The sequence below is a fragment of the Trichosurus vulpecula genome, chromosome 2 (assembly GCF_011100635.1).
Source record: "Trichosurus vulpecula isolate mTriVul1 chromosome 2, mTriVul1.pri, whole genome shotgun sequence".
NCBI lineage: Eukaryota > Metazoa > Chordata > Mammalia > Diprotodontia > Phalangeridae > Trichosurus > Trichosurus vulpecula.
In genome coordinates this window covers 49786523-49812813 of record NC_050574.1, presented here as the reverse complement: position 1 = coordinate 49812813, position 26291 = coordinate 49786523, and the positions used below count along the sequence as shown (strand labels likewise).

General features: G+C 45.6%; 2 protein-coding genes across 2 annotated transcripts in view; both read right to left on the bottom strand.

Moving 5' to 3' along the window:
* The window catches only part of LOC118836423 (protein-arginine deiminase type-4-like), a 30071-nt gene extending 21076 nt beyond the window's left edge, over window positions 1-8995 (bottom strand). Inside the window, exons 1-4 of the mRNA XM_036743727.1 lie at window positions 8814-8995; window positions 7768-7948; window positions 5886-5958; window positions 1269-1336 (exon numbers count right to left, since the gene is read on the bottom strand). Of these exons, the coding sequence (XP_036599622.1) occupies window positions 1269-1336; window positions 5886-5958; window positions 7768-7948; window positions 8814-8995 (504 nt within the window). The remainder of the gene's footprint in view (window positions 1-1268; window positions 1337-5885; window positions 5959-7767; window positions 7949-8813) is intronic.
* Window positions 8996-12340: 3345 nt separating this feature from the next.
* Window positions 12341-26291, bottom strand: part of LOC118837993 (protein-arginine deiminase type-4-like) — a 53671-nt gene continuing 39720 nt past the window's right edge. The window contains exons 9-16 of the mRNA XM_036745173.1: window positions 24769-24880; window positions 24148-24255; window positions 21177-21331; window positions 19865-20009; window positions 19119-19221; window positions 16232-16302; window positions 13723-13866; window positions 12341-12869 (exon numbers count right to left, since the gene is read on the bottom strand). Of these exons, the coding sequence (XP_036601068.1) occupies window positions 12636-12869; window positions 13723-13866; window positions 16232-16302; window positions 19119-19221; window positions 19865-20009; window positions 21177-21331; window positions 24148-24255; window positions 24769-24880 (1072 nt within the window). The 3' untranslated portion in view covers window positions 12341-12635. The remainder of the gene's footprint in view (window positions 12870-13722; window positions 13867-16231; window positions 16303-19118; window positions 19222-19864; window positions 20010-21176; window positions 21332-24147; window positions 24256-24768; window positions 24881-26291) is intronic.

The following is a 26291-nucleotide window of genomic DNA, read 5'->3' as shown; positions in this document are numbered from 1 at the left end:
ATTTGAGCCTCACAACAAACCTGGGAGATAGGGGCTGTTATTATCTTCATTTTATGGGGGAAACTGAGGCAAATAGAGGTTAGGTGACTTGCTCAGGGTCACAGAGTTAGTAAGTGTCTGAGGCTGAGGTTGAAGCCAAGTCTCTATGCCCTGTCTAGCACACCACACAGATGCCTATAATTTGCCTTATATATAAAATTTAGAATTTAGGAAAATCTAGCTAGTAACTCAAAGGTAGAATTTAACACAGAAACCAAAGAAATTAACCCTATCATACTCAAATATTTCTCCTTGCCTTCCTTTTATCCAGAGGTCCTGCATACCTCTTTCTTCCTCAAAGCAGTAGAATGACTGATATACATGATTTTTTTTTCCATATTAGCAAAGCCTTTTTTCATACTTGTTTGATTGTAAACATACAGGGCCATAAACCCTTGGTCTTGGTTTCCAATCTAGCCTCAGACACTTATTAGCTGTATGACCCTGGGCAAGTCACTTAACCACTGTTTGCCTCAGTTTCCTCATCAATAAAATGGGGGTTAATAACAGGACCTATCTCCCAGGGTTGTTGTGAGGGTCAAATGAGATAATTGTAGAGTACTTAACACAATGCCTGGTATATAATAAGCAATATATAATGTTAGTTATTAATATAATTAGTTTCTTCCCTACCCTTCCCACTGACTCCTTTCCCTTTTCCAAAGATCACTGTCTTTTAACAAGTATAGGGTGTCTCAAAATGCACTGAGGCTTGAGATACTATGCATTTATTTTCATCCATTCTTTCATTTGAGCCTCTAACCAACTCTACAAGGTAGGTTTCTAGAGGCATTAAGAGCCTCATTTTTTCTGATGGTTGGGGAAATGGAGCCTTACGGAGTTAAATGGAAATGTTCAGGATTACATACCTAGTGACTATCAGTGGCAGAATTTGGACCAAGGAACTTCCTGACTCCAAAGTCCAGGACTCTAGCTGTTTTTTCATGTTGACCTCTACCCCACAGTGGATTCCATCAATATGGTTCTTAACCTGGGGTCTGTGAGTTTGTATCTTTTTCGAATAGGTATTTTAAGAACCAGATTTTAATATAATTTGTTTCCTATGTAATCTTCTGTATTCTATGTATTTAAAAACATTATTTTGAGAAAGATCCATAGGCTTCACCCAACTGCTGAGGGGATCCAGGACGTACAAAAGATTTAGTCTATGAATTTTACCTCTAGAGTATATTTACTTCCACTTGAAGTAACAGCCCCAGCCCCTGTACCTGATGCCTCCTCATTCCCTGTTGGTTCTGTGTTTTGTCTTGGTAGCCTTCCACTTCTAGAGAAATACCTGGAAAAGGAAGCAAAGGGTAGTGAGGGGGGACTACCAGCCAAGAACACTCCTCTGATCCCCCAGAACCAGATAAGGAGACCTCCCAATCCACCCCTCTTCCAATAAGGCTATAAAATGTTCCAAGGTCAACTCTTCCCAAAGGCTCTATATCTTGGGAGTCTCTGACTCCTAAGTCACAGAATGGAAAGGGACTTCATGAAGATTAGCCTTCAACCTATACCTCCCAACATCTCCACTTGAAGACCTAGTGACAAGGAACTCCTTTCTAGTCTTGGAGAGTGCTAGTCGTTGGGAAGTTTTTCTTGTATGCCTACTGGGAGTTTGCTTCTCCATAGAATGATAAACAATAGAGGAACTCCACGGGCCCTTGCAGACCAGCCCCTTCATTTTACACACATGAATACTAGAGATGAGGCAAGTAAAGTTCCCAGTTCCCACAGTAAGAGGAAGAGCTAGCATTCAAACCCGGGGCCTCCAACTCATAATTCAATGCTGCTATAATAGCACCTTCTTTAAGGTATTAAAAACATTTTTTTAATACTTCAAGCTTCTAGACTTTTAAGATTTGTAAAGTGCTTTATAGGCCATATGTCATTCAAGCTACTGTATAATATTATATTCCAAAATTCCTTCAAATTCTAACTCTTACAATCCCCTGGCCTTGCTTCTACCACTGTCATTTAGCAATCTCTTATCCTTGGGGCTCACACTATCTAAAAATCTCCAAGTCATCTACTGGCCTCTCTACCCCAGGCCATTCTCACTCATTTCCCAAGGAATGTAGAACCTAGCTCAGTCTTCTAACCCTGATTACTAGCTTTATACTAGGACACTTCGACATATATGTTGGTGGCCACTAGCCTTCATGGTTCAACCTTAATTCCAATGACCTGGACCACTCTACCCCAGGCCATTCTCACTTATTTCCCAAGAAATGTAGAACCTAGCTCAGTCTTCTAACCCTGATTACTAGCTTTATACTAGGACACTTCAACATATATGTTGGTGGCTTCCAGCCTTCATGGTTCAACCTTAATTTCAATGACCTGGACCACTCTATCTCAGTGGATGGTCACACCCTTGATCTCATCATTACTCACAAGTACTCTACTTCCACAATCAAGAATTTTGAACTTCTTTCAGGCCATGATTTCTTATCATTCCATCTCTCCTTATACCCATTTTCTCTTATATTTATTCTTCATCCTCAGCTTGTCCACCCTCCACCACTTCCCTCCTTGGCCACCGTCTTTGTTCTGGCTTCATATTCTTCACCTCTCAGTTTTGACTTTGTAGTTCAACTTTTTAGCATCCACTGCTCTCAGATACCTTGCCCCTTGTCCAACCAAACCCAACTCTGTGTTCCCTCTGCCTTCCACTTCCTCCATCCCTACTCCTATGAACTGGAGAAAGTCACAAGCTACTCCCAATTTGCATTATCTAATCTCAACTAAGGGGCAACTAGGTGTGTCAATTCATAGGGTGCTGGGTCTGAAGTCAGAAAACTCATCTCCCTGAGTTCAAATCTGACTTCATTTATTAGTTCTGAGACCCTAGGCAAGTCACTTATCTCCATTTGCCATAGTTTCCTTATCTGTGAAATGAGCTGGAGGAGGAAGTGGCAAACCACTCCAGTATCTTTGCCAAGAAACAATGCCACTGCCCCCCCCCCCAAATGAGGTCACAAAGAATTGGACACAATTGAAAATGACCCAACAACAATCTCAACTTAGTCTTTCTTATGGCGAGGCAATCTTTTTTCTTCTCCCTAATTGATTCATAATCTACACAGTGATTGTTCTAAAACTTCACTTCTCTCATGTCTCTCACAAGTACTCCCGATTTCTCAACTGATGACTTGGTCTCATACTACACCGGAAAAATAGGCTATTGGCCACCAGTTCCTTTTCCCAAAACATCCCAGTACAATGTGTCACACACACTGCCCCCCCCTCCCATTTTCTCCTTCTTTACTCCAATCTCTGACGAAAATGTGGTCCTTTTCCTGCCCAATGTCACAATCTTTCTACTGGTACTTTGGATTCCCATCCATTCCCATCCCTTCTGGCACATTTCCCCCATGACCATCTCCTTTCTTTAATCTTCATTCTCTCCCTGCTAGTTCAGTCCTTGCTGCCTACAAACAATTCTAATGAGGCCTTGGGGAGGGGAAAGGTTCATGGTCCAATTAACTCAATTACTATAACTCAATAGTCCAGTCACACCATAAAAAATTAGCAGAGAAAAGATCAGGTACCTGGTCGCAGCTACATCTAGGGGTAAAGAGGTAATCACAAAAAAATAAAATCAGTAACTAATGACAAAAAATTGAATTTTTCATTAACCAAATCAATACAACTAGGATAGGAAGGGTCAATTATAGAAGGCTTTACATTAAGTATCTGATGAGGGTTTAATATTCAAGATAAAGGGAACTAATTAAATATATAAGACTAGAAGTCATTCCACAATGGCCAAGTGCTCAAAGGATGTGAACAAAGGATTATCAAAAGAACTGAAAACAATATATTAACCTTATGAAAGATTGTTCCAAATCACTATGGAGAGTGAATAAAAACAGCCCTGAGGTTTCACCTCACACTGAACAAACCGGCAAAAACATGGGCATAGTCAACACTGGAGGCATGAGAAGTCAGGTACCCTGTTGGCGGATAATCCTTGCAGAAAACAATTTGAAATTAAATTTAAAATGTTACTAAAGTGTCAATTTTAGTAAAAAACAAAAACAGGTTAAAAATATGTGCTCTGTTTTGGAGAGAAAGATTATAGAAAAAAAAATGGGGTTGACAGACCTAGTTCTATCACTCTGAGTTCTAAGGGTCCTCCAGGTTCTATTCCACTGTGAGACAGAATCTAGATCACTAGAGAGAAGATACACACTGGAGAAATTGAAATTCCTCGTGTTTTTAGTTCTGCCTTAGCTATGTACTTCCAGACACAAACAACCTGAAAGTTAGAAGATATCTGCAGAAGCCTGTACCTTGACAAGGATCTCTTGTACCATAGACCTAAGAAGTTGTCCAATCTCTACTTGAAGCCTCCCAAAGAGGGGAAAGCCACGACCCCCTGAGGCAGCTCATTCTATATTGGGTTTGCTCCACTTATGGTTTTTTTTTTAATAACAAACTTAATTTTGCCCCTTTGAATTTTCTATTTGTTATCTTAGTTCTGCCTAGTGATACTACCAAGATAACCAAGACTAACCCTTTGACTTGATAGCCCTTCAAACACCTAGAAACAGTTATATCTCTCGCCCTTGTCCAAATCTTTGATTGGTTTAAATCAATCTTCAAATCATCTGCTTTGATCACTGAGCCTATCTCTGGACGATCTCTGACTTATTGGTGTTCTTCCTCAAGTGTGATGCCACAATGTGATCCAACTTGGGCAGGGTATATTGAGGTCATCTTCTTAGTCTTGGGATTTAATCCCACCTTGGATTAGCTATGCTACCAAGGATAAGTCACTTCCTCTTTTGGAGCCTCAGTCTTCTAATCTGTAAAATGGAGATAGCTATAGTAGCTACCTCACAAGCATGTTGCAAAGTTCCAATGAGAATGTCTATAAAGAGTTTTACAAAAATCTGACAAAGCCTAAGACATTAACTTTATTGGCGAATTCATCACACTGTTGAATTCCTATTTAGCTCAGTTGTCCACAAAAACCCCAAAGGTCTTTTCAGGAAAAAAAAAAAAACCAAAAAACAAATCTGGCAACATTTCCCCTTCCATTCTCTGGTTCCATGAGCCAGAACGGCCTAAGAGAAGCAGATATCTTTGGAGGAGTTGCCATCTTAGGAAAGGTAGAAGATGACCTGACCTCTCCAAATTCCCCCTTGGCTTGCTCATCCTATTCCCTCACTGCCTGTGGGAGCCATTGGAATCCACTATCCACCCTGCCAGCCCCCTCCTCAAATTGGGGAATTCCTTCCCAGTGTCTCCATTTTGAGACAAGCTCTCTCAGGGTGGAAAAACCTTCCTTCTCCTCTACCTGGTCTTGATATCACACATCAGGGGCAGTCCCACTCTGGAATATCCCTGTACCCCCTAGTGCCCTTCTTCCATTATTGGTGCTGCCTCCATTTTGGGCAGAGGCTGAGGCCAGCCAACCTGCCTTCTCCTTCTGGCTTTGCCTTTCACTTTCTGGACCACAACACTCTGTCCTTATATGAGTATCTTCATCCCCAAACCCTGCTTTTCAGCTTCATATGTTGTCTTCCTCCATTGGAATGTAAGCTCCTTGAGGACAGAGACTATTTTTGCTTATATTTATATCCCCACTGCTTAGCAAGGTCCTGGAATCCAGTAGGCCCTTAATAACTGTTTGTTTCCATGCCTTCGCTCATGCTGACCCCCTTCAAAAGGGGCACTGACCAAGTGTGACGTTCCCCATGTGGACACAAGCCTTCATTCTACAGCTAATCCTTCCCCTGCTCTCCCCTCCTTCAGGCTTCCTAAGCAAAGCCTGTGCTTGGAGTCAGTCTCTTATTTTGTCTTCTCTTTATCCCTTCAAGCTGGTTACTCACCGACACAGGTGATGTTTGTCACAGCTACACAGTCAGAATGTTCCTCCCCACTTTTAAAGTAGTCAATTCTAACCTGTAAAGACACCAGTATTTCAGGGATGGGCTATATCTATAGTTTCCAGGTCCATCACAATGGGGCTTGAAGCAGCTAGGGACCATTAGAGCCACCTGGCTCCAAATGATCTTTCGCTGTCATTCCCCTGGATACCCTCTATATTCCAGAGAAACTGGCCCATTGGTTGGTTCCCTGGAGTTGACATTCCATCGCTCATCTCTGTGCCTTTGAAGAGGCTGTCCCCATACCTGGACCATTTTATCTCCCCACAGAATCCTTAAGTTTTTTCTAACACACATACATACACACACACACACACAGACACACACACACACACACACACACACACACCAGTTACTACCTCCAGATCTCTTCCCTTTCCTACCCCCTTCTCCTGCTAACTTTATATTTACTCTCCCTATTTTGAGAAGTAGCTTGGTACATTGGTAAAAGAGCCAGCCTCAGAGACAGGAAGGCTAGGTAGATTTAAGTCTGTTGGGGAGTTTTTGCAATGTGACAAGTGGAACGGTCAGTTGACCTCTCGATGTCCCAAGCAACTTTAGAAGTTAGAAGTGAGTTGTCTGCAATGTCTATAGTCTCCAATGGTAGAGGGATTTTAAAACATTTATTTATTTTTCAATAATCAAAATCTTTTCTCTCCTTCCTCACTGAGGAGGAAAGGGAAAACACAACTCATTAACAAATCTGCAGAGTCGAGCAAAACAAACTCTCCCTTTGGCTGTGTTCAAGAAATATGCACGTTAGGAGGAGTTTCTTCAGGGAGAGACCTATGCCAATGAGATTGGGGGGTCTATTCCCACCCTCAAACTCCTTCCTCAAATTATGCATGCCTGTAGTCCCTTCCCCCACCCAAGGGGATCTTACACTCCCAGGGAAGCGATGTTAATTCAGTGTTTCGTTTCGATTTTTCCCCTAGTGACCAGCATAGTGCCTGGTAAGTGCTTCAATAGATGCTTGAATTGGATGGGTTTCTGGGGGTAGACACTGACATAGCTAACATTCATATTATGTGCTAGGGCAGCACTTCACCAATATTTATCACATATGGTTCTCTGGGAGTTGGTGCTACTATTATCCCCAGTTTACAGCTGAGGAAACTGAGGCAAACAGAGGTAGAATGACTTGCCCAAGGTCACACAGCTAATGAACTCGATTCTTCCCAGTTCCAGATCCAGTGCTCTATGCACTGTCACTTACTGCCTCAGCACATTCAATATGGAAAGAACCTGGAACTGTAGTTGGGTCCCCTGGATTCCTATTCCAAGCTCTGTTACTAACTAGTTGTATGATCTTGAATGCATTTCCTTTCCTCCTTAGGCTTCAGTCTCCCTCTCTGCAAAACTCAGACTGGAGTAGATGGTTCCAAAAGGTCCTATAAGCTCTAAAGTCTAAGCCTGTCACACCTTTAACTTGAGGTCAGTGTCAAGGCTCTGACCTGGGACTTCTCTTAATACTCCATGAATGGTCTCTTCAGCTCCACTGGGTTCAGTTATTTCTATGAAAAAAATTCGATTTATACACTTGGCCCATTTCTCTCTTGAGGTCTGGTATTAGAATTACCAACTGCATATTGGGCAGCTTTTCAATTTCCTTTGTAAATGCGGTGCCCAGAGACCACAGAGCCCTAGCTCCGGGCTAAGCAGAGCACAACCCAGTAAGCTGATCCTTTTCCCTTGTTCCCAGACATGTATCTCCTGGAAGGTGGGACCTGGCACCCAGTGAAAGGCAAGTTACTGGCCGGATGAAGTATGTTATTTCCAAAGCAGTAGTTTCCGCCATGTCTCCCATGACCCCTCATAAACTCACCCAATCTGAAAACATCGTAGAGCTGGGCGCTCTTGCCTTAAGGATGAGGAAGCATGAAGGTTGCAGGTACCATCTGCTGGGGTGTCCAGAGAAGGCAAAGTTGAATTTCGTACCTTCCACATTATAAAAGAGCTTTTCAGAAACTGAGGCTTCAAAGGTCTTATAACCTTCAGGGGCAGTTCTGATATCAGAAATGAAGAGAATGATACCCAGTTAAGTAGGCAAGGCCATGGCTGCATTCTCTATCCTTCCCACAAGGCTTTGGTCCTAAGAAAGCTAGTTAAAGGAAACATGAGGCTTATAGTACAGCATGGTGGGAGGGGGGAAGGGGATTACCCTGGACTTGGAACCAAGAGACTTGAATTCTAGTATTAACAGGCTCTGCAGCTAGTATGATAGATGGCTGAGTAAATCACCTCCCATTTCTGGTTCTTTGTTCCCTCACTGATTAATAGAGAGGCCTGAGCTCATTCTTCAAGGCATCTCCCTGCTCCAAGATCTCCCCATCCATCCTGGCCAAGCCCAAAACAGAAACTTCATCCCAAGTGGAACTGGGCTGTATTAAAAGTTTTTGACAATTTCCTACTGGGATTTTTCCCTGGGCTTGCCTTGGTTCTCCCTCGGAGGTTTGTAGGTAGATGTGACTTTGGGGGTTCTCTTTTTCCAAATCTTTACTATGTCATGCTGCCCTCAACCAGTGCCAACAAAGAGTCACCAGGAACCCTGGGGCCCCACACATGCATGTGGGCAGCAGCCTATAGTCCCCAGGGCTCTGGAGAGTTTCAGAACGTCAGAGCCAAAAGAAACCTTGGAAGCTGTTTGGTCCAGCTCCTTCATTTCACAGAGGATGAAATTGAGACTCAACATAAAGGGAGACAATGTGTTCACTGGCTCTATAGTTAGCCCAGAGTTCTTACCATGACCCCTCCCCTCCCCTCTCAGTACCTTGCCACCTAAACAGCCCCAGACATTTGGAACTCTCTAGGGCCACACATCAAGAACATAACACCTGGGCTACCAATCCAGGGAGGCTCCCTTGCGCTTACCTTGCAACATCAACAAATAATGTTGTGCCCATTGGGCACACTGCCTGCATAGACTGTTCCAGAGATATAGGCAAAGTCTTCCCTGGGACCCCGAGTCCTCCAGGTTCGTTCCTGGGAACCTCTGAGGAGTCCACGTTTGTCCCCTCTGCGGAGGCCACGTTTGTCCCCTCTGAGGAGGCCATGTTTTCCCCCCAGAAGACCAGATTTCCTTGCCTTCAAGTTAGCCCCTTCAGACCATTTGAAGTTATTAGCAGAGAGGGCCAAGAAACAAAGCCCTAGGCTTCCTGTTATAGGTCCCGGTCAGCAGACCCACCTGCAGCCCTAATTAAGGGAATGATCAATCATCTGCCCAGGTGCTCTCTATCTTCCTTAGAACTTAAGTGATTGAAAGTAGAGCATGGTCAAGGAACAGGAGGAAGCCGACAAGGGAGAATAGGCGCATGGTACCTTCCTCTTTTCTCTGATCCTGGCAGGGTTGAACAATGTATTACAAAAATGCCAAGGTGGCAGCTGCATTTCCTCTAGGGCTGTTGGGAACTAAGCTTCTTAGGTGCCTTATTTTCATATCGGGTATTAGATGGGACCCCCACCCCCACTTATATTCCCAGATGAAAGCAATCAGGACTCTAGGAAGCAAGGACCAGGGATGAATTAACCTGCCCACGCCTTCAGGTGTCTAGATCATAAGGAGACAATTTCCAGAGCTGGCCAGGCTGCAGAGCTTTGACACGGGGTCAGTAAGACCCTGAAGCATAACCCTGTGTGACCTTCCTCATCTGAACCTCCCTCACAGGCTTGTTGTGGGCATCAAATAATATATGGAAAGCACTTGGCAAACCTCAAAGTACCATAGAATGATTCTATAATGATTGCTATTATTTGGGTGTCAACCCTGGGGGTTTAGACAAGATGATCCCTGAGGCCCTTCCATGTCAAATATTTTTTGTTCTGAGGCCCCTTCTAAGTCTGACATTCTGTATTTGAAGTTTCCTTCCAGATTTGACATTCTGTATTACAAGGTGTTTTCTAGCCCTGACGTTCCGTGTTCTAGATTCTTTCCTACTTCTTTTTTTGTTTGTTTTTGTTTTGGGGGGGGGGTTTTGTTTGTTTGTTTTTACAGGGGGGAAGCCAGGGCAATTGGGGTTAAGTGACTTACCCAAAGTCATACAGCTTACTAGCTAAGTAAGTGTGTCAAGTGTCTAAGGCTGGATTTGAACTCAGGTCCTCCTGACTCCAGGACCTGGTGCTCTACTCACTGTGCTACCTAGCTGCCCCTGATTCTTTCCTACTTCTAATGTTCTATGTTCTAACTTCCCTTTCAACTCTGAAGTTCTCTTTTAACATTCCACATTCACAGGTCCCTCCCAGCTCTGACATCATTGTGTTCTAAGGTTCCTTCTGGCTCTGACGTTCTGTGTTTCAAGTTCTCTGCCAGAACTGATATTCTATGTTCTAGGGGCTGTTGTTGTTCAGTCATGTCTGATTCTTTGTGACCCTTTTTTGGAGGAGGTTTCTTGGCAAAGATACTGGAGCGGTTTGCTCTTTCCTTCTCCAGCTCAGTTTACAGATGAAGGAGAGAAAGGAGTTGTAGATAGTGTCAAAAGAGTCAAGGGGAGGGTTAAGGAGAATTTCCCACCTTGGAAGGGGGAAATTGTTAGGGGAGGTCTTCAGGTGGAAGCTGGCTGATTGGTGAGTAGGATTTTGTTTTTTTAAAGATGGAGATATTGACATATTTGTAGGGAAGGGGGGAAGAGGGAGAGAGAGAAAGAGAGAGAGAGAGACAGAGAGAGGACAGCAGACATCTAAGGGCACAAGATGCAGTTTGGATGATGATTCAACAAAGGAGGCTCTCGGGTTTCTATTGGCTGCAGGGCCCTTAGGCTTTTCTCAGTGTTGTCCTAGCAGGCCCAGGTGGGGAGAGAAAATGGAGTGGATCTTAGAAGATGGACTTTCCGTCATGGAAAGGACCTTTGAAACATTCTGGACCAGGGCTTCCTAAACCTTTTTGTGCATCCCTTTGGGGACCTAGTGAAGGCTATGAGCCCTTTCTCAGAAGTGTCTGGTGCCTCCCTTCATAACTGAAGTACTCAGTTTCACTTGGAGGTTAAAGTAATTAAAGACCTAATTTTTTTCCAGTCCAAATTCTTGGACCCCTCAAGGGTCCAGGGACAGGTTAAGAACCCCTGAACTTGAATGACTTTTTTATGTTACATGTTTCATGTTTCATGTTACAGAAAACTGAGGAGGACTAGCCTTAGGTCACACAGCTAAGGAGCTTCTGCCCAGACAGACCAAGGCAGGGCTAAGTAGTGCCATGGATAGCGCTCTGGGACTAGAGTCCAGAAGACCCCTGTTTAAAGCCCACCCTGGACACTTACTAGCTGTGTGACCCTGGGCAAGTCACTTATCCCTGTTTGCCTCAGCTTCCTCATCTGTAAAATGGGGGGTGCTATAATAGCACCTCCCTCCGGGGTTGCTGGGAGGATCAAATGAGATATTTGTAAAGCTCTCGTTGTTTACTCGTTTGAATTGTGTTCAACTCTCTTGGATCCCATTTTGACAGAGATCCCAGAGTGGTTTGCCATACCCTTCTCCAACTCACTTTACAGATGAAGAAACTGAGGCACACAAGGTAAAGTGACTTACCCAGGGTCACACAGCCAAATTTGAACTCAGGAAGATGAGTCTTCCTGGCTCTGTGCACTATGGCGCCCCCAGCTGCCCTTAAAGCTCTTAGCTAAGTCATAATATAAACTATTATTCTTTTGTCCTGCTCTATGGCTTCTTCCAGCTCTAACATTGCATTTTCTAATGGAACACATAGGCTCTGTCCCCAATCTCAGGGACATCCAGCCACGCAGCCCCTTAGTCACATCAGCAACTTTTAAGAACCTCTCTGCCTGGTGACATCAGGTATTTCTTCTGCCTTGGTAAAGATTCATTGGTTTTGAGAGAGAGAGTCTGGCATTATCCTTTTTATAGATGTGAAAACCGAGGTCGAAGAAAAGATGGGATTTGGATGGGGCCCCTCACTGAGTCAGCAACACAGGGAAGTTGATCAGCCCTCAGCACAGCTCCAGCTCTGTGCTCTTCATAGAGCCCCACTTTGGCTCCTCTGGGCCTTCCATTCAGGGGCTCAGAGAGGGGCCCTGGCTACCAGGGGAGGGGATGGAGCTCACATGTAGCTAGGATTTATAGCTGAAAAGGGCTGAAGAACAAGATGTCAGAGTTGGGAAGGGCCTTAGAACCCAGGATATCGGAGCTGGGAGGGTCCTTAGAATACAGGATGTCCGAGCTGAGAGGGACCTTAGAACCCAAATAGTCTGAGGGGCCTTACAAATTAAGCCCTCCCAGGCCTTCCAGAACAGGAAGATCAGGGTCAGAGGAAGGAAGGACTTCCCCATGATCCCATGACCAGTAAGTGTCAGAGGCAGAACCAGAGCCCTGGAATCAAAGAACTGTGCCTCTGCTCCCCACCTCGGCACACTGAAGAAAACAAAGGACTTTGGATGGCGCAGCCACAGTCACAAAGTCTTCACAACTTTATTACCATTTTCCCAGCTTGTGCTAGTCTAGCCATGGGCTTTTAGATCTCAGTCCATTTCTTTCTCTGGTGGTGCTTGGTGGATAATGGTCTCCATCTCTCCAGCTGGACAGTGCATTGCAGGGCAGCCAGAACCAGCCTGGCCTCGGGGCATGGGGGACAGGGGCAGACAAGCAGGGCTGTAGGATCAGGAGCCGAGATGGGCATGGTGAGCAGCCTTCTGGTGCTGGCTCACAGATACTGGACGAGGAAGGGGAAGTGATGGCTAGGGAGCCTGCTCAGGGGGTCATGTTCCACCATTTGAAGGGGAAGGGCTTCCTTCGGACGTTGGTCCCACAGTGCACTTCTCCTGAACGGATGTGATAGGTAAAATAGTCATCAATGAAAGTGCACTTGAGGCCCAGAGGTTCCAACAGGGCCCGAATCTTCTCCTCCAGGCAGCATTGTCCATCGATGATAGGCCCGAAGGGCTTGGGGATCCCCAGGTACTTCCCCAGCACAAGCATGTTCACCTGGGGCAGGAGGAGAGAAAAATCCACAATGAATCAGTCTTTCATAGCCCTAGTCCTGTGTGTAAAGGAGGGGCTAGATTTGGAGGCTGAGGACCTGGATTCCTGGGGTCGTAGATAGAGATTCAGAGATTCAGAGCTGGAAGGAAACCTAGAGGCTTTCTAAAGCCAATCCCTCCCCATTTTATAGAGGCCCAGAGAGGGGCCTCCCATCCTCAAATAGGTACTACATGGAAGAGGCAGGATTCAAACCTGGATCTTCTGTTGTCAAACCCAGAGCTATTTCTCCTGCCCTTCAGTTCTGAGGCTAATCCCCCATGTTGTTTTAGGCACAGATTTCCCTTCTCCAGGCTTCAGTTTTATGCTCTGTAAAATGGGTGAGTTGGCCTCTCTCGCTCCCCACTCCAAATCCTATAAAGAGTGAGATCCCACCAGCTGTCTCCTTGACACTTGTACTGTTTTTACTCCTCACTAACCCTGAATGCCAGAGCTGGAAGAGGCCTGAAAGGCCAGTACATTTCAGCTACTAATTCAACTCACTTATTTTACTAATATGGCAATCAAGGCCCACGTAAACTGTTAAGTACTGGAGCCAGGATTTGAACCGAGGATTCTTGGACCCCTTTTCCACACGCTTTCTTACAAACCTTCTAAAGACCATCCCATTAAGTCAGGGTGAATCTCAAAGAAGAGTGCTAGGTCTCCTGTACTCTCTCCTGGTCTTCCACACCCTGAGACCTCCACCATCAGAGAATGAGCCCCATGCCTATAAGGACAGAAATCCCACCATCTTGGCCCCTGAGGAGGCTGCCCCCAGGATCACGGGCCAAACACTTCTCAGTGGCTGATGTCTTACCATGTCTGGGAACAAAGCCTCGGCTTTGAGTTCATTTGTGGAGAGTGACATCTTGAGGCGGAAGAGCTGGGGGATGTCAATGATGTCCTGCTCGGTCAGGCCTAGCTCCTGCTTCAGGACCTCTCGATTCCAGTCAATGCAGCTCTAGGGAAGGGAGACATGCAGGGAGGTGACTCTCTTCCCTGTAAACCGAGCCACAAGTCGCCTAAGTGACCAGTCCCTGGGAAGGGTTCCTGAACACTAAGCTCGCTCAGGTAGTGATTAATCCACACTGAGAAAGTCCCAGCCTAGGGAAGCACAGAAGCCCATCAGGGAGAGCAGAGGGGCCATAGAATATCAGAGCTGGGAGAGAACTTAGAACACAAACTGTCACAGCTGGGAGGGGCCTTAGAACACAGAATGTCAGAGCAGAGAGGGCCCTTAGAACACAGGATATCAGAGCTGGGAGGGGCCTTAGAACACAGGATGTCAGAGCTGGGAGGGCCCTTAGAACACAGAGTGTCAGGGCTGGGAGGGGCCTTAGAACACAGGATGTCAGAGCTGGGAGGGCCCTTAGAACACAGAGTGTCAGGGCTGGGAGGGCCTTTAGAACCCAGGATGTCAGAATTGGGAGGGGCCTTAGAACACAGGATGTCAGAGCTGGGAGGGCCCTTAGAACACAGAATGTCAGAGCTGGGAGGGCCCTTAGAACCCAGGATGTCAAAGCTGGGAGGGGCCTTAGAGCATACAACATCAGAGCTGGGAGAGATAAGAGAGAGCCCTTAGAACATGCAATGTCAGATTGAAGAGAGCCCTTAGAACCCAGAACGTCACAGCTGGGAGGACCCTTAGAACACAAGATGTCAGAGCTGGGAGGGGCCTCAAAGATACTCTGGTCCCACCCCATCATTTTAGTGATGAGGTAGCTGAAGCCCATCACGTAGATAATAAATCAGCAGCAGAGGCGGTCTCTGACCCATTTAGTGCCCCTTCTATAGCAGGAGACCTGACTTCTAGCCTTGGTACCTCTGCTCTCTCTCTGTGTGACCTTTGGCAGGTGACTTGCCCTCTTAGGGCATATGACATTATGTGCCCTGGCCCCATTGTTTCCCTCACACCCTCCCTAGCTCTGGGTGGAGTCTTTCCCTGCTCTGCCTAGGTGGATCACCACCAACCTCCTGATGGTTCATATTCCAATGCTTCTAAATACTCCATTGTTGTTATTTCTTTGTAATGTGTGTGTGTGTGTGTGTGTGTGTGTGTGTGTGTGTGTGTGTATGTATGCATTCACTTTCTAACCAACTAACAGGTCACCTTCTCCAGGTCTTAGATGTCCTCTGTGAACGGCTGTGGCCAAAATAATGGAGAACACACCCACAGTCCAGCAGCAGAGGTTCTTATGGGGTGGTGGTCTATGAACTTGGAACTCATGAAAAGCATTTTCCAAAACTTACTGGACTATACAACTGTTGTTTTATTGTTGTTCAGTCGTTTTCAGTCCTAACTCAAAGGACTCTATTTCAATATAATTGGTTCCCTTTGGGATCCCATAGATTTTATTTTGTGCATTTAAAAATGTGATTCTGTGCAGAGGTCTCTAGGCTTCACGGAGCACTGCCCAAAGGATCTAGGACATTGAAAAGATGAAGAACCCCTGGTCTAAGGCTTTTCACCTTAGAAGGGGCTGTCAGAGATGGGCCCCCACTATCTGTAGACTCGGAGAGTATCAGGCCAACCCTGCGCCAACAGGAGACATTGACAAAGGGCTTTTGTGGAGCAGATTCTATGATTCAAAACAGATAAGCTTATTGGATATCACTGAGCTTTTGACCCTCTGTTTCCTCATCCAAAGAATGAAGGGTTTGGACTCAGTGGTCCCAGATGTCCAGCTCCAACTCTGTGACCTGATGATCTATGATATCTTAAAGAATAGTTCTAACTAAGGGGTTCAAGCCACTGCGTTCTTGAACTTTTGTATGAAGGGATGTTAGAGGTAATTAGGGCCAGTCTCTCATTTTACTTATGAGGAAACTGAGGCCCTCCCCCCACAGGATGGGATTTACTCCACACTGAGGGCAAGTAGTGAAGTTAGGATTAAACCAGGGCTGGTCTTGCTCCAACAGAAGCCATGCAACATCATGGTTAGAAAGCAGGACAGGGAGGCAGGAAGCACTAAGTTCCGATCCCAATTCTGACACAAGTCCAAGCTTTGAGCAGCTCTCCAAAATGAGAAGTTATTAATTGTAATGTGCATTGGTGGAAGGAGTTCCAAGTCCACCAGGGCTTCCTCTCCATAGACTCATAGAATGTTTGAATAGAAATGGACCTTAGAAATCACCCAATCCAACCACCCCATTCAGGTGAAGAAATGGAGGCCAGAAATGTCATGACCTGCTGAGGTCCCATAAAGAGGAGGTTACAGAAACAGAATTTGAATCCTGGTTTCAAATCCTGCGGGTTGTTTTTTTCCTTTTTTTTTTTCCTGAGATCTCACATCACCTCTCCCAGGGTTCCAGATCCCCATACGTACCTCGGCATACTTATTGTGCTCTCTCAAGGTTTTGTCCGACAGAATGTCTTTTATCATCTTATTTCCTTTTTCTAGAGAGAAGATAAAAGGGAAAAATGAGAAGGGTTTCCAGCAGGTAAGTAGTTGGCTCTTTGCTTCAGGCTGGCCAAGAGAGTCTTGGGCTGTATGTAATTCAGCCCCGTATCCACACATAACCTAGACAGCTGTTTGTAAAGGAGAAAAATAGAACCCATGGCCCTGGTGCCTGCTAAGCAGCAGGCTTACTTAGAACAGCCAATGATGGAAAAAAAAAAACCCTAAATATTATAATACAATAGAGGATCTCTCTCAGAGGATCTTGAAGGACATTCCCGGAACCCTCTTGTAAATATTTACAATCGGCTACTTGGGGGGAGTTGGAAGAGATGGTCTAATGATGAAATAACACCACCTCCTTCAAGAAGTCTTCCATGATTCTCCCAGTTGGTAACAGACTCACCCCCTGCCCTCATCCTCAGAGATCATAGCACTTTCTGAGTATCGCTTTAGACTTATCCTGGATTCCTTTATACCCTTGTTAGAGTTATAATTAGGAGTTATTTCCCTGGGGCAAATCAATCATTCAATTGACAAGCATTTATTAAATACTATATGCCAGTATTTATGCAGTACCACAAATATGCCAGACTTGTAGATGCTGGGAATATAAACTCAGAAATGAAACTTCCTCCCCTCAGGGAACTTAACCTCGTTTGCCTCAGTTTCCTCATCTGTAAAATGAGCTGGGGAAGGAAATGGCAAACCACTCCAGTATCTCTGCCAAGAAAACCCCAAATGAGGTTAATGGAGAGTTGGGCATGACTGAAAAAAAAGCAATTCAAGGAGCTTATATTCTTAAGGGTGAGGCATTTTATACATATGTGATTCCTTATAAAATGTAGACACAATGAACATGTGGTAGTTTTAGGAGGGAGATCACTGGCAGCTGTGGGGAATCAGGAGAGTCTTCATGTGGAAGGCAATGCTTGAACTGAATTACTTCTGAAGTAAGTGACAGATTCTAAGAGGTAGAGGTGAGGAGGCAGAGTATTCAAGGCATGAATGAGGGATTAACTCATGAGTTACAAAGTCATGGAGGTGGGAAATGCAGCAAGTAAGAAAGTATGGCTGGGACATGGAATATGGGGAGGGGAGTAATGCGTAGAAAGACTGGAAGGGCAGAAAATGGCATGTAGCAGTGATACTGAAGAAAATCCATCAGGATAAGAGGATCTGGGCCCTCTTTCTGAAGGTTTGAGGAACAGGCAGGGCTTGGGACTTCAAACTTCAAGATCCTGTGGGTGGGCGAGTAGCCATGGGTGGTTATGCCATGTGGTTGTGTGGGCCAACAGAGGACTGTTGTCAGAGAATGTCCTGGCAAATATTTAACAACCAGCTCTCCAAAATAATAATAATGTCCAGGACACACTTTCAAGCTTAATTTGCTTTATGAACATTTTCTCCATAACTGTTTTTTAAGTCTAAACCATCAACAAAACAATAACTCAAACCCTGACTTGTAGACTTTGCCAATTTCTGGAGTATAACGCTCATGCCGAAAATTTAACAATAGGCTCACCAGAATCAATATGAGTTAGTTCCAGCATACCCCCTGAAGTATACCCTTCTAGTGGTCATCACAACAGCCCCATGCTATTTATAACTCTGGTTATCATTATCTGTTGCTTGTGTCTTAATCCCCTATTACTAGACCATGAGGTCCCTGAGGGCAGGCATTACTTGTTATCTGAACTTTGTGTGTTCTCGGCAGCTAGTTCATTGAATATATATTAAGGGCTTAATAAATTTTGGGGGGAAAGGAGCAGTTAGTTGGTGCAGTGACTAGAGCGCTGGGCCTGGAGTCAGGAAGACCTGATTTCAAATCTGACTTCAGACACCTATTAGCTATGTGACCCTAGGCAAGTCACTTAACCCAGTTTGCCTCAGTTTCCTCACCTGTAAAGGGAGGATGATAGGACTTTGCTCCTAGGGTTGTTGTGAGTTTTAAGTGAGATAATATTTGTAAAGCAATTAACACAGTGCCTGGCACATAGTACATACAATATATAAATATTAACTATTATTATAATTTGGGCAGCTAAGTGATGGAGTAGATAGAGCGCTGGGCCTGGAATCAAGAAGAATCATCTTTGTGAGTTCAAATCCCACCTCAGACACTTCCTAGCTGAGTGACCCTGGGCAAGTCACTTCACCCTGTTTGCCTCAGTTTTCTCATCTGTAAAATGAGCTGGAGAAGGAAATGGCTAGTATCTTTGCCAAGAGAACCCCAGATGGGGTCATGAAGAGTCAAATAAGCAACAACAAATGTGTTTTTGATTGAACTGAATGATGGAGGAATCAAAAGACCTGAATTCTCTCCCTATCTCCTCCATTTCCTGGCTATGGGTTCTTGGTCAAAGTATTTCCCAGGTCTCTACAGCAACTTCTTCAACAGTAAAATAAGGGTGTTGGGCTAGATGATTTCTAAGGTTCTTGCCAGCTCTGACATTCTGTGTTCTAGGGTGTTTTAGGTGTTAGTTCTAACCTTCTGTGTTTTAAGGCCTGTCTGAGCTTTGACGTTCTAGGTTCAAGCTCTGACATTCTGAGATTCCAGTAAGGGGTCCCATTTCAACTCTGAAGTCTGCCATTTTTTCCTAGACTAACTCTCCAAAGCAATTCCGCTTCCAAGAGAAAACCCGTGGCCCATGTGTCACCTAATATGTGAGGCATCTTAGATTGGAACCAGTCACCGAGTCCCAGAGTGTGCAGTGACTGCCAAGGTCTCCTTATGGGAAAAGGGCTCCAGGAGCCAAGCTCAAGGTTGGAATGAGGAAATCCAGCCCTCAGGAACCTTGGACCAGAAACTCACTCTTAACCCCCTCAAGCATCTTGGCATCTCCATGGCCCTCCTTCTGTTTCTCCTCAAATAGCTTGTAGCAGGCACTGGGGCTGGCCAGGAGGAGCCTGAATCCCTGGAAGAAGGAGACATTCAGGTCAGGAGATGGCTCTTCACAATGGATGCCCTATCTTAACTCCAGCCCAAAGGGATTCTTAGAGTTCCTCTGGTGACCCTCTAGTGACTAGCCTCCAATCCATTTTATAGACGAGAAGACCAAGTCCCTGAGAAGTTCAACAACTTACTCAAGGTCTTACAGTAAGTGGAAGAGTCCAGTCCAGCCCCCCTTCTCCTGAACCATATTGCTTCTCATCCAGGAATAAAATCATACTATGGCTCAAGGGAAACTGAGGCAGAGCCTTGGGGGAACAGCTCAGAAGATGGAGACCAGGAGTTGAGTAGGGGGTGGGGAGGACTCTGAAAATGAGATAACTCACTTTTCTCTAGAGTTTTCAGGTTGACAAATCACATTCCTTGAACCACTGGGGGTGGGGTGGGATGGGGAGAGAGAGAGTTTGAGTATCATTATCCCTAATTTACAGATCAGGTAATTTGGGCTCAGAACATTGAAGTGATTTGCCCAAGGTCACACAGCCAGCCAGGCTCAGAGAGTTTGGACCCACATCTCCTAACTCCCATGCCAGAACATTCTGCGGCTCCTGGCAGGTACCCCCCTCCCCACCAACATTCCCCTCCCCCACCCTCTCCCAGGGCTGTACCTTCCCATCTGGGGCTGGGACAAAGCTCAGAAATTCATCCACGTGCCCAACAGATAACCAATCAGAGAAGAGCTTCACAGGTGCCTGGACCTTCTGGGCAAAAAGGAAGTCCTGTAGTATCTTAAGCATCTCTCTGCTTTGGTCCCTGGAAACCACAGAATCAGTGAGTATTTAAGAGAAAATGCAATTAAGTCAAGTGGGGCGACCACCATTTTGGAAAAGGGAAAAGCTAAGGACAAGAGAGGTGCCTGGTATCAGTTACTCAGAAAAATGGAAACAGAGGATCTCAGAGGTCACCTAGGCCAACCCTCTGCCTGGTCTGGGAAAATGAGACAAGCAGCCAGCTTCTTCTTGACTGCCTGCAGTGACAAGAGACTCACTGTACAGAATTCAGAATGAATTGGAGCTTAAAAGGGTCTTAGAACATAGGATGCTAGAGCTGCAAGTGACTTTAGAACAGAGAATATCAGAATTAGGAGGGACCTTAGAACCCAGAATGTCAGGGGTCCTTAGAACATAGAATATCAAATGTGGGAGGAACCTTAGAACACAGGATGTCAGAGCTGGGAGGGAACATTAGAACGCAGGATGTCAGAGCTAGGAGTGACTTTAGAACAGAGAATATAAGAATTAAGAGAGACCTTAGAACCCAGAATGTCAGGGGTGCTTAGAACCAGAATATCAGATGTGGGAGGGCCCTTAGAACACAGAATGTCAGAGTTGGGAGGGCCCTTAGAGCACAGTATGTCAGAGCTGGGAGGGAACATTAGAATGCAGAGTATTAGAACTGGGAGGGCTCTTAGAACACAGGATGTCAGAGCTGGGAGGGCCCTTAGAACACAGGATGTTAGAGCTGGGAGGGTCCTTAGAACACAGAATGTCAGAGCTGGGAGGGCCCTTAGAACAAGGAATGTCAGAGCTGGGAGGGCCCTTAGAACACAGAATGTCAGAGCTGGGAGGGCCCTTAGAACACAGGATGTTAGAGCTGGGAGGGCCCTTAGAACACAGGATGTCAGAGCTGGGAGAGAACATTAGAACACTGAATGTCAGAGTGGAAGAAACCTTAGAACATAGAATTTTAGACCTCGAATGGCCCTTTCATTGCAGAATGACAGTCTGGAGGAGTACTGGAACAGAGAATTTTAGAGTTGAAGGGATCTTAGATACCAAATGTTAAAGCTAGAAAGGAGTGTGTTTCTGTGTCTGTATGGGAGGAGAAGGGCAGGGAGAATGGGGTTAAACTGAAGAGCAGATTCTTACCCTGCCAGTCTCCACTCTAGCCACAGTCCCTTGCCCATCCCTGTACCCTCACCTGGGGTAGCTGCTGTCGCCAATGAGGATCCTGCCCAAAGGGTACTTTTTGTCTCCAACGGTGACGGGCGGGCTGACTTCGAGGTTCCCAAAGGAGTCCAGGCCAGTGGTAAATTCATTACTTGCCTCTCTTGTCACATAACCGAAATCTGGGCCCTGAGAGGTGGGGAGTGGGAGGGAGTAAAGTAACACAGAACTTACTTATTTCACCACAAGGTCACGTTGTTGACTCACACTGAGCATGCCGTCCACTAAGAGCACCTGATCATCTTCATATGAACTATTATCTAAGCAACATCGCTGCCATCCTTCCCTCTCATTCAGCAAGGAGACCCTGGAAGCTGTTCATCCCATTGATCATCTACATTCCAGACACTTCCTCTCATATTCTCGATGGTTCTCTATGGTGGTCTGGAAAAGGTCCAGAGATTTCACTTCACTGAAGAAATTCCCTCTGCCAGTGCAGGTCAGCACTTCTCCAAAACTTACGGTCTTTGACTAGACTATTTATAGAATGGCCTGGAGCAGTGAAAGAGTAAATGACCTCCTCGGCATCACGCAACCAGTACGTGTCAAAGGTAGGACTTGAATCTGGGTCTTTCTTGCTCTTTTGTTTCTTCAGGCCTGGTTGCTCTCGGTTCTAGAGATGCCTTCTCTTCCTGCCTCACACCCTGCAGCCTGCCCTTTCTCTGAAGAACCCCATCTGGAATTTTCCACGCTAAATATTCCATTTCCTATAACCCTTTGTTGATTGGTGCCTGCGCACCTATGACATGGGGTGGGAAGCCAGTAAGTTACACCTGAGTGAGTTGCCCCCTTCTACCTATAAAACTCTTGGCCCCCTTCTCCATCTGGGAGGCTCTCTGTTGTGTGGGAACCTCAAATGTCCAGCCTAGACCTGGGAGGGTGACGGAGAGACTGAAATGAGTCAAGTACCACAAGAGGAGGATGCCCTTCACTCTGGATCACTGATCCCTTCCTGCTCCTGTGGGGCCTGTAGGTCATTTCCCCCAGGGCCAGGAACTCTATATCCTGGCTCCTCTGGAGATCTGGTTAATAGCCTCATTCTTCTGGTGACAGCACTCCAGCATCTAGCTTGGGTCCTGGTACATCCCACTGTAGGTGTTTGATAAATGTTTACTGATTGGCTGATGGTTGGAGTATCCTTGTCCCTTCTTGTCCTCCTTCCCCCATACTCTATCCTCCCTGGGGGTCAAAAGTTATATTCTTCCTTTGTGTGTCATAAAATGCCCCAGTAATTTTTTTGAAGGCTTCTTGTCTTCAGCATTTTTAAGCTGGTTGGTTTCTTTTATGGAAACCTCTCAATCCTCCAGCCTTCCCCTCCTAAATAGCTGTGGTAGATCGAAGCATTCCTCCAGCAAGCCAGCTGTAAGGGTAAGGCTGTAGGATTTGTCTCTTCAGAAAGGTTCCCCCCCCAGGCCTCTAGAGAAGTTGGAGACTCTGCTGTGCTAGAATGATCCTGGCAGGGTGTGTCAGAATGAATCACAGATGAGCACCTTCCCTCCTGTCCCTCCAGACTCCAACAAATGGAAGGAGATGAATGGCCTAATTCTGTTGTCACTACCAAAAAATGATCCATTGGAGGGTTGGGGGATCTCACCCCTGGGCAGGAACCAGTCTGTGCAATGCTATGGGCCACACTGGTGGAAAGGGGCCTGGATCTCCTCCTGGCTGGGGCCCTGATTGGTCCCGTAGGCAGAGAGACATGACAAACCTGCCTTCCATCCCTCCAAGGGCATTGGGATGAGTACATAATGAACTGGGATTAGGAAGGTGCTGGGAAAAACAGAGAGCTGTGGACGTGCCAAAGATTATTATGGCCGTAATAGTGATAGCACCAGTAATGATGATGATAATAATAATAATAATACAGCAACCATGTTTTCCAGATGCTGAGGCCAGGACTCTAGCTAGTATATAACACTGACCTTCTGGGTAATACAAGTATTGATGACCTCATTTTACAAAAGAGGGAACTGGAATGACTTTCCAATACAGATAGCCAGCAGTGGAGGTGGGGTTTGAATCCAGGTCTTGCCAGAACTCTGGTCATTATTCCACAAGGCCTATCCAAATAGCACTACTACTATAGATAACCATTTTATATGACCATTTTACAGATGAAGAACGTGAGGCACAGAGATGTTCGGTTGCTTGCATCACATAGCTAGTAAATGGCAGAATTTGAAAACAGGTCCCTTGATTCTAGAATTCCTGACTCCACTCCATTGAACTGCAGTATGTGAAACATGGAGTGATTGTGATCTTTGTCAGTGAACGGAGGGTACAAGCTGATGAAATCAGAGATCTTCCAAAGTCAAAACTGTCAGCAACTGACCCAGACCTTCACCCGCGGGGAGCTGAGATCTCTGTCTCCTGGTAGCCATGCCCTACTAGGAATGCAATGTCCCATTTTTTGTAGCCCTTTAAGATTTATGGGCCTTTTTCTATAAAAAGAGAGGAAGGTCATGCATGACAATTATGCCTATTTCATGGATAAAGATGCCGAGTCTTGGAGAAGCTAAGAATCCCATCAACGCAGAGGTGGGATACAAGCCTAGGTCTTCTGGCTCCAAATTCATCCATCCATCCACTCTTCACTTATCCATCTATCCATTCAACAAAGACCGTACGCTCTTTTCTCTATATCACCATACCTCTAGGCAATCAACTAGGAATAGACCCCAATAGAAGAAAGTCTCTGCTCAGAATATAATTAACTAATCAGTAGTTGGTTAGGAAGACTCATCTTCCTGAGGTCCAATCTGGCCTTAGACATTTACTAGCTGTGTGACCCTGGGCAAGTCACTTAACCCTGTTTGCCTCGGTTTCCTCATCTAGAGAAGGAAATGGCCAACTGATCCAGTATCTTTGCCAAGAAAGCCCCAAATGGAGTCACAAAGAGTCAGGCATGACTGAAAACCAACCAACCAAACAACAACAAAACATACCCGAATAGTTCTGATAGGGAAATCTTTCAGTCCTCTGTTTCGGGGTGAGTCAAAGACAACAGGAAATATCTTGTGAGGGGCTTGGATGTAACCAAACTCAATTTCATCCTATTAGGAGCAGAAGGATAATTGACATAAATTCAAGAGTGGCCCTTTGGTAGTAACAGCAACATCATATACCCAACCTCCCCATCTTGTAAAAAGGCTAATGGTTTTTAGATTTCCTCAGGTGTGGGAGCCACACTAAGCACCCCCTACTTTCTTACTGTAGCCAAACCCGCCATACTGCAGAAAGGACAATTTTTTCAGATTTGCTCAGGTGTGGGAGCCACACTAAGCACCCCCTACTTTCTTACTGTAGCCAAACCCGCCATACTGCAGAAAGGACAATTTTTTCAGATTTGCTCAGGTGTGGGAGCCACACTAAGCACCCCCACTTTCTTACTGTAGCCAAACCCGCCATACTGCAGAAAGGACAATTTTTTCAGATTTCCTCAGGTGTGGGAGTCACACTAAGCACCCCCACTTTCTTGCTGATCCCCGTTTGGGCTTATGCCCCAGAGGAATCAGGCCGTAGGTACAGGTACAGTCTCTACCTGAATGCAGACTAGCTAGCATCACCTGCATCCATATGTCATCCATGTTTTCTTCTTCAGGACAGATGGTCAGCTTGCATTTGGCCTTTTTGGCCAGATCGGTCACAGATTCCACAAAGTTCTCGTTATCATAAATCCTGGAAAAACCAAGGAAGAACTGCTCATCCCAAAGAGCTTTGGGAACTGGGCACATCGGTGACTTGAGTTGGACTGTTCCTTCAGTGCCACCAGGGGCCTCTAGGTGAGGAATGCCCTCTTAAAGGCAAATACTCTCCATCGAACAGTAGGGAAAGAAGACAGGTGACATCCCTGTTCTTCCTCTCTTTCTGTTTGGAAACAGAGACTCCTATCTCAAGATGGGTCCTAGAATAAGCTCAAATCAGCAAGTCCTGGTGTGTCCTCAGGAAACCTGAGGAGGAGGAGGGAGGCAGAGGTCTAGTCCAACCCTGGCATACGGAACCTTGGAACAGAAAATCAGATCTGAGAGGGACCTCGGAAGATAGACCATCAGAGCTAGAAGGGACCTTAGAACAAAGAGATTTTAAAATATAGAGCATCAGAACTGGGAGGTATCTTAGAATGTAGATTGCCAGAACCTTACAATGTGGAAAGTCAGAACAAGAAATGGCCTTAGAATGTAGAATGTCAGAGCTGGCAGGGCTCATATGCTAGAGCACAGAATGTCAGGACAAAAAGGGGCTTTGGGACATAGAATGTCAGAACTAGAAATGGCCTTAGAATATAAACTGTTAGAGCTGGAAGGGGCCTCAAGATGTAGAATCTCAGACCTGGAGGGCAACTTTGAACATGAGATATTGGGAGTCAGGAAGGCCAAAGATGGAAGAACCCTTAGAACATAAAATATCAGGGACGAGAAGGACCACAGAGTCCATCTATTCCAATCCCCTTATGTTACAGATAAGGAAACTGAGGCTGGGAGAAAGGAAAGGCCCTGGTCAGGGTCACACAGAGAAAAATGGCGGACCTGGGTCTAAAACCCAGATTATCTAACTCTGAGTCCTCTGTTCTTTCTAGTTAAGCTTCTGGAAACTTCAACGGGCAGAAGTTTGGACTTGGGGTCAAATCCTGCATCAGACTCTTACCATGCGACTCTGAGCAAACCCTTCTGTGACTCAGTTTCCTCATCTGTAAAATGGAGATGGTTATAGCATCTACCTCACAGGGTCATTGTGAGGATCAGGTGAGGTGATATTTGTGTTACCTTATTGGTATTTAAATGTTATCATTCTTATTTCAATTATTTGCGCTATATATGTCTGCCTCCTGCTATATCATACTTCCGAGAGGAGTCATAGCTATTGACCGCACCAGGAGCAGACCCCGTTACTTATCTCAGTATACATCAGAAAGAGGGCAAAGAACACAAGACTAGATTTGCTCCCTCTCTCTATACGAGAAACTCTCAGTGGGAGAGCTGGGCATCGCTTCCTGCTGCCCCTGAGGAATGGTATCCAGGGCTGATAAGGACCTTCAGACTTGGGGTCACAGCAGCTTGGGGGTGCAATCCTGGCTCTATACCATGACTTC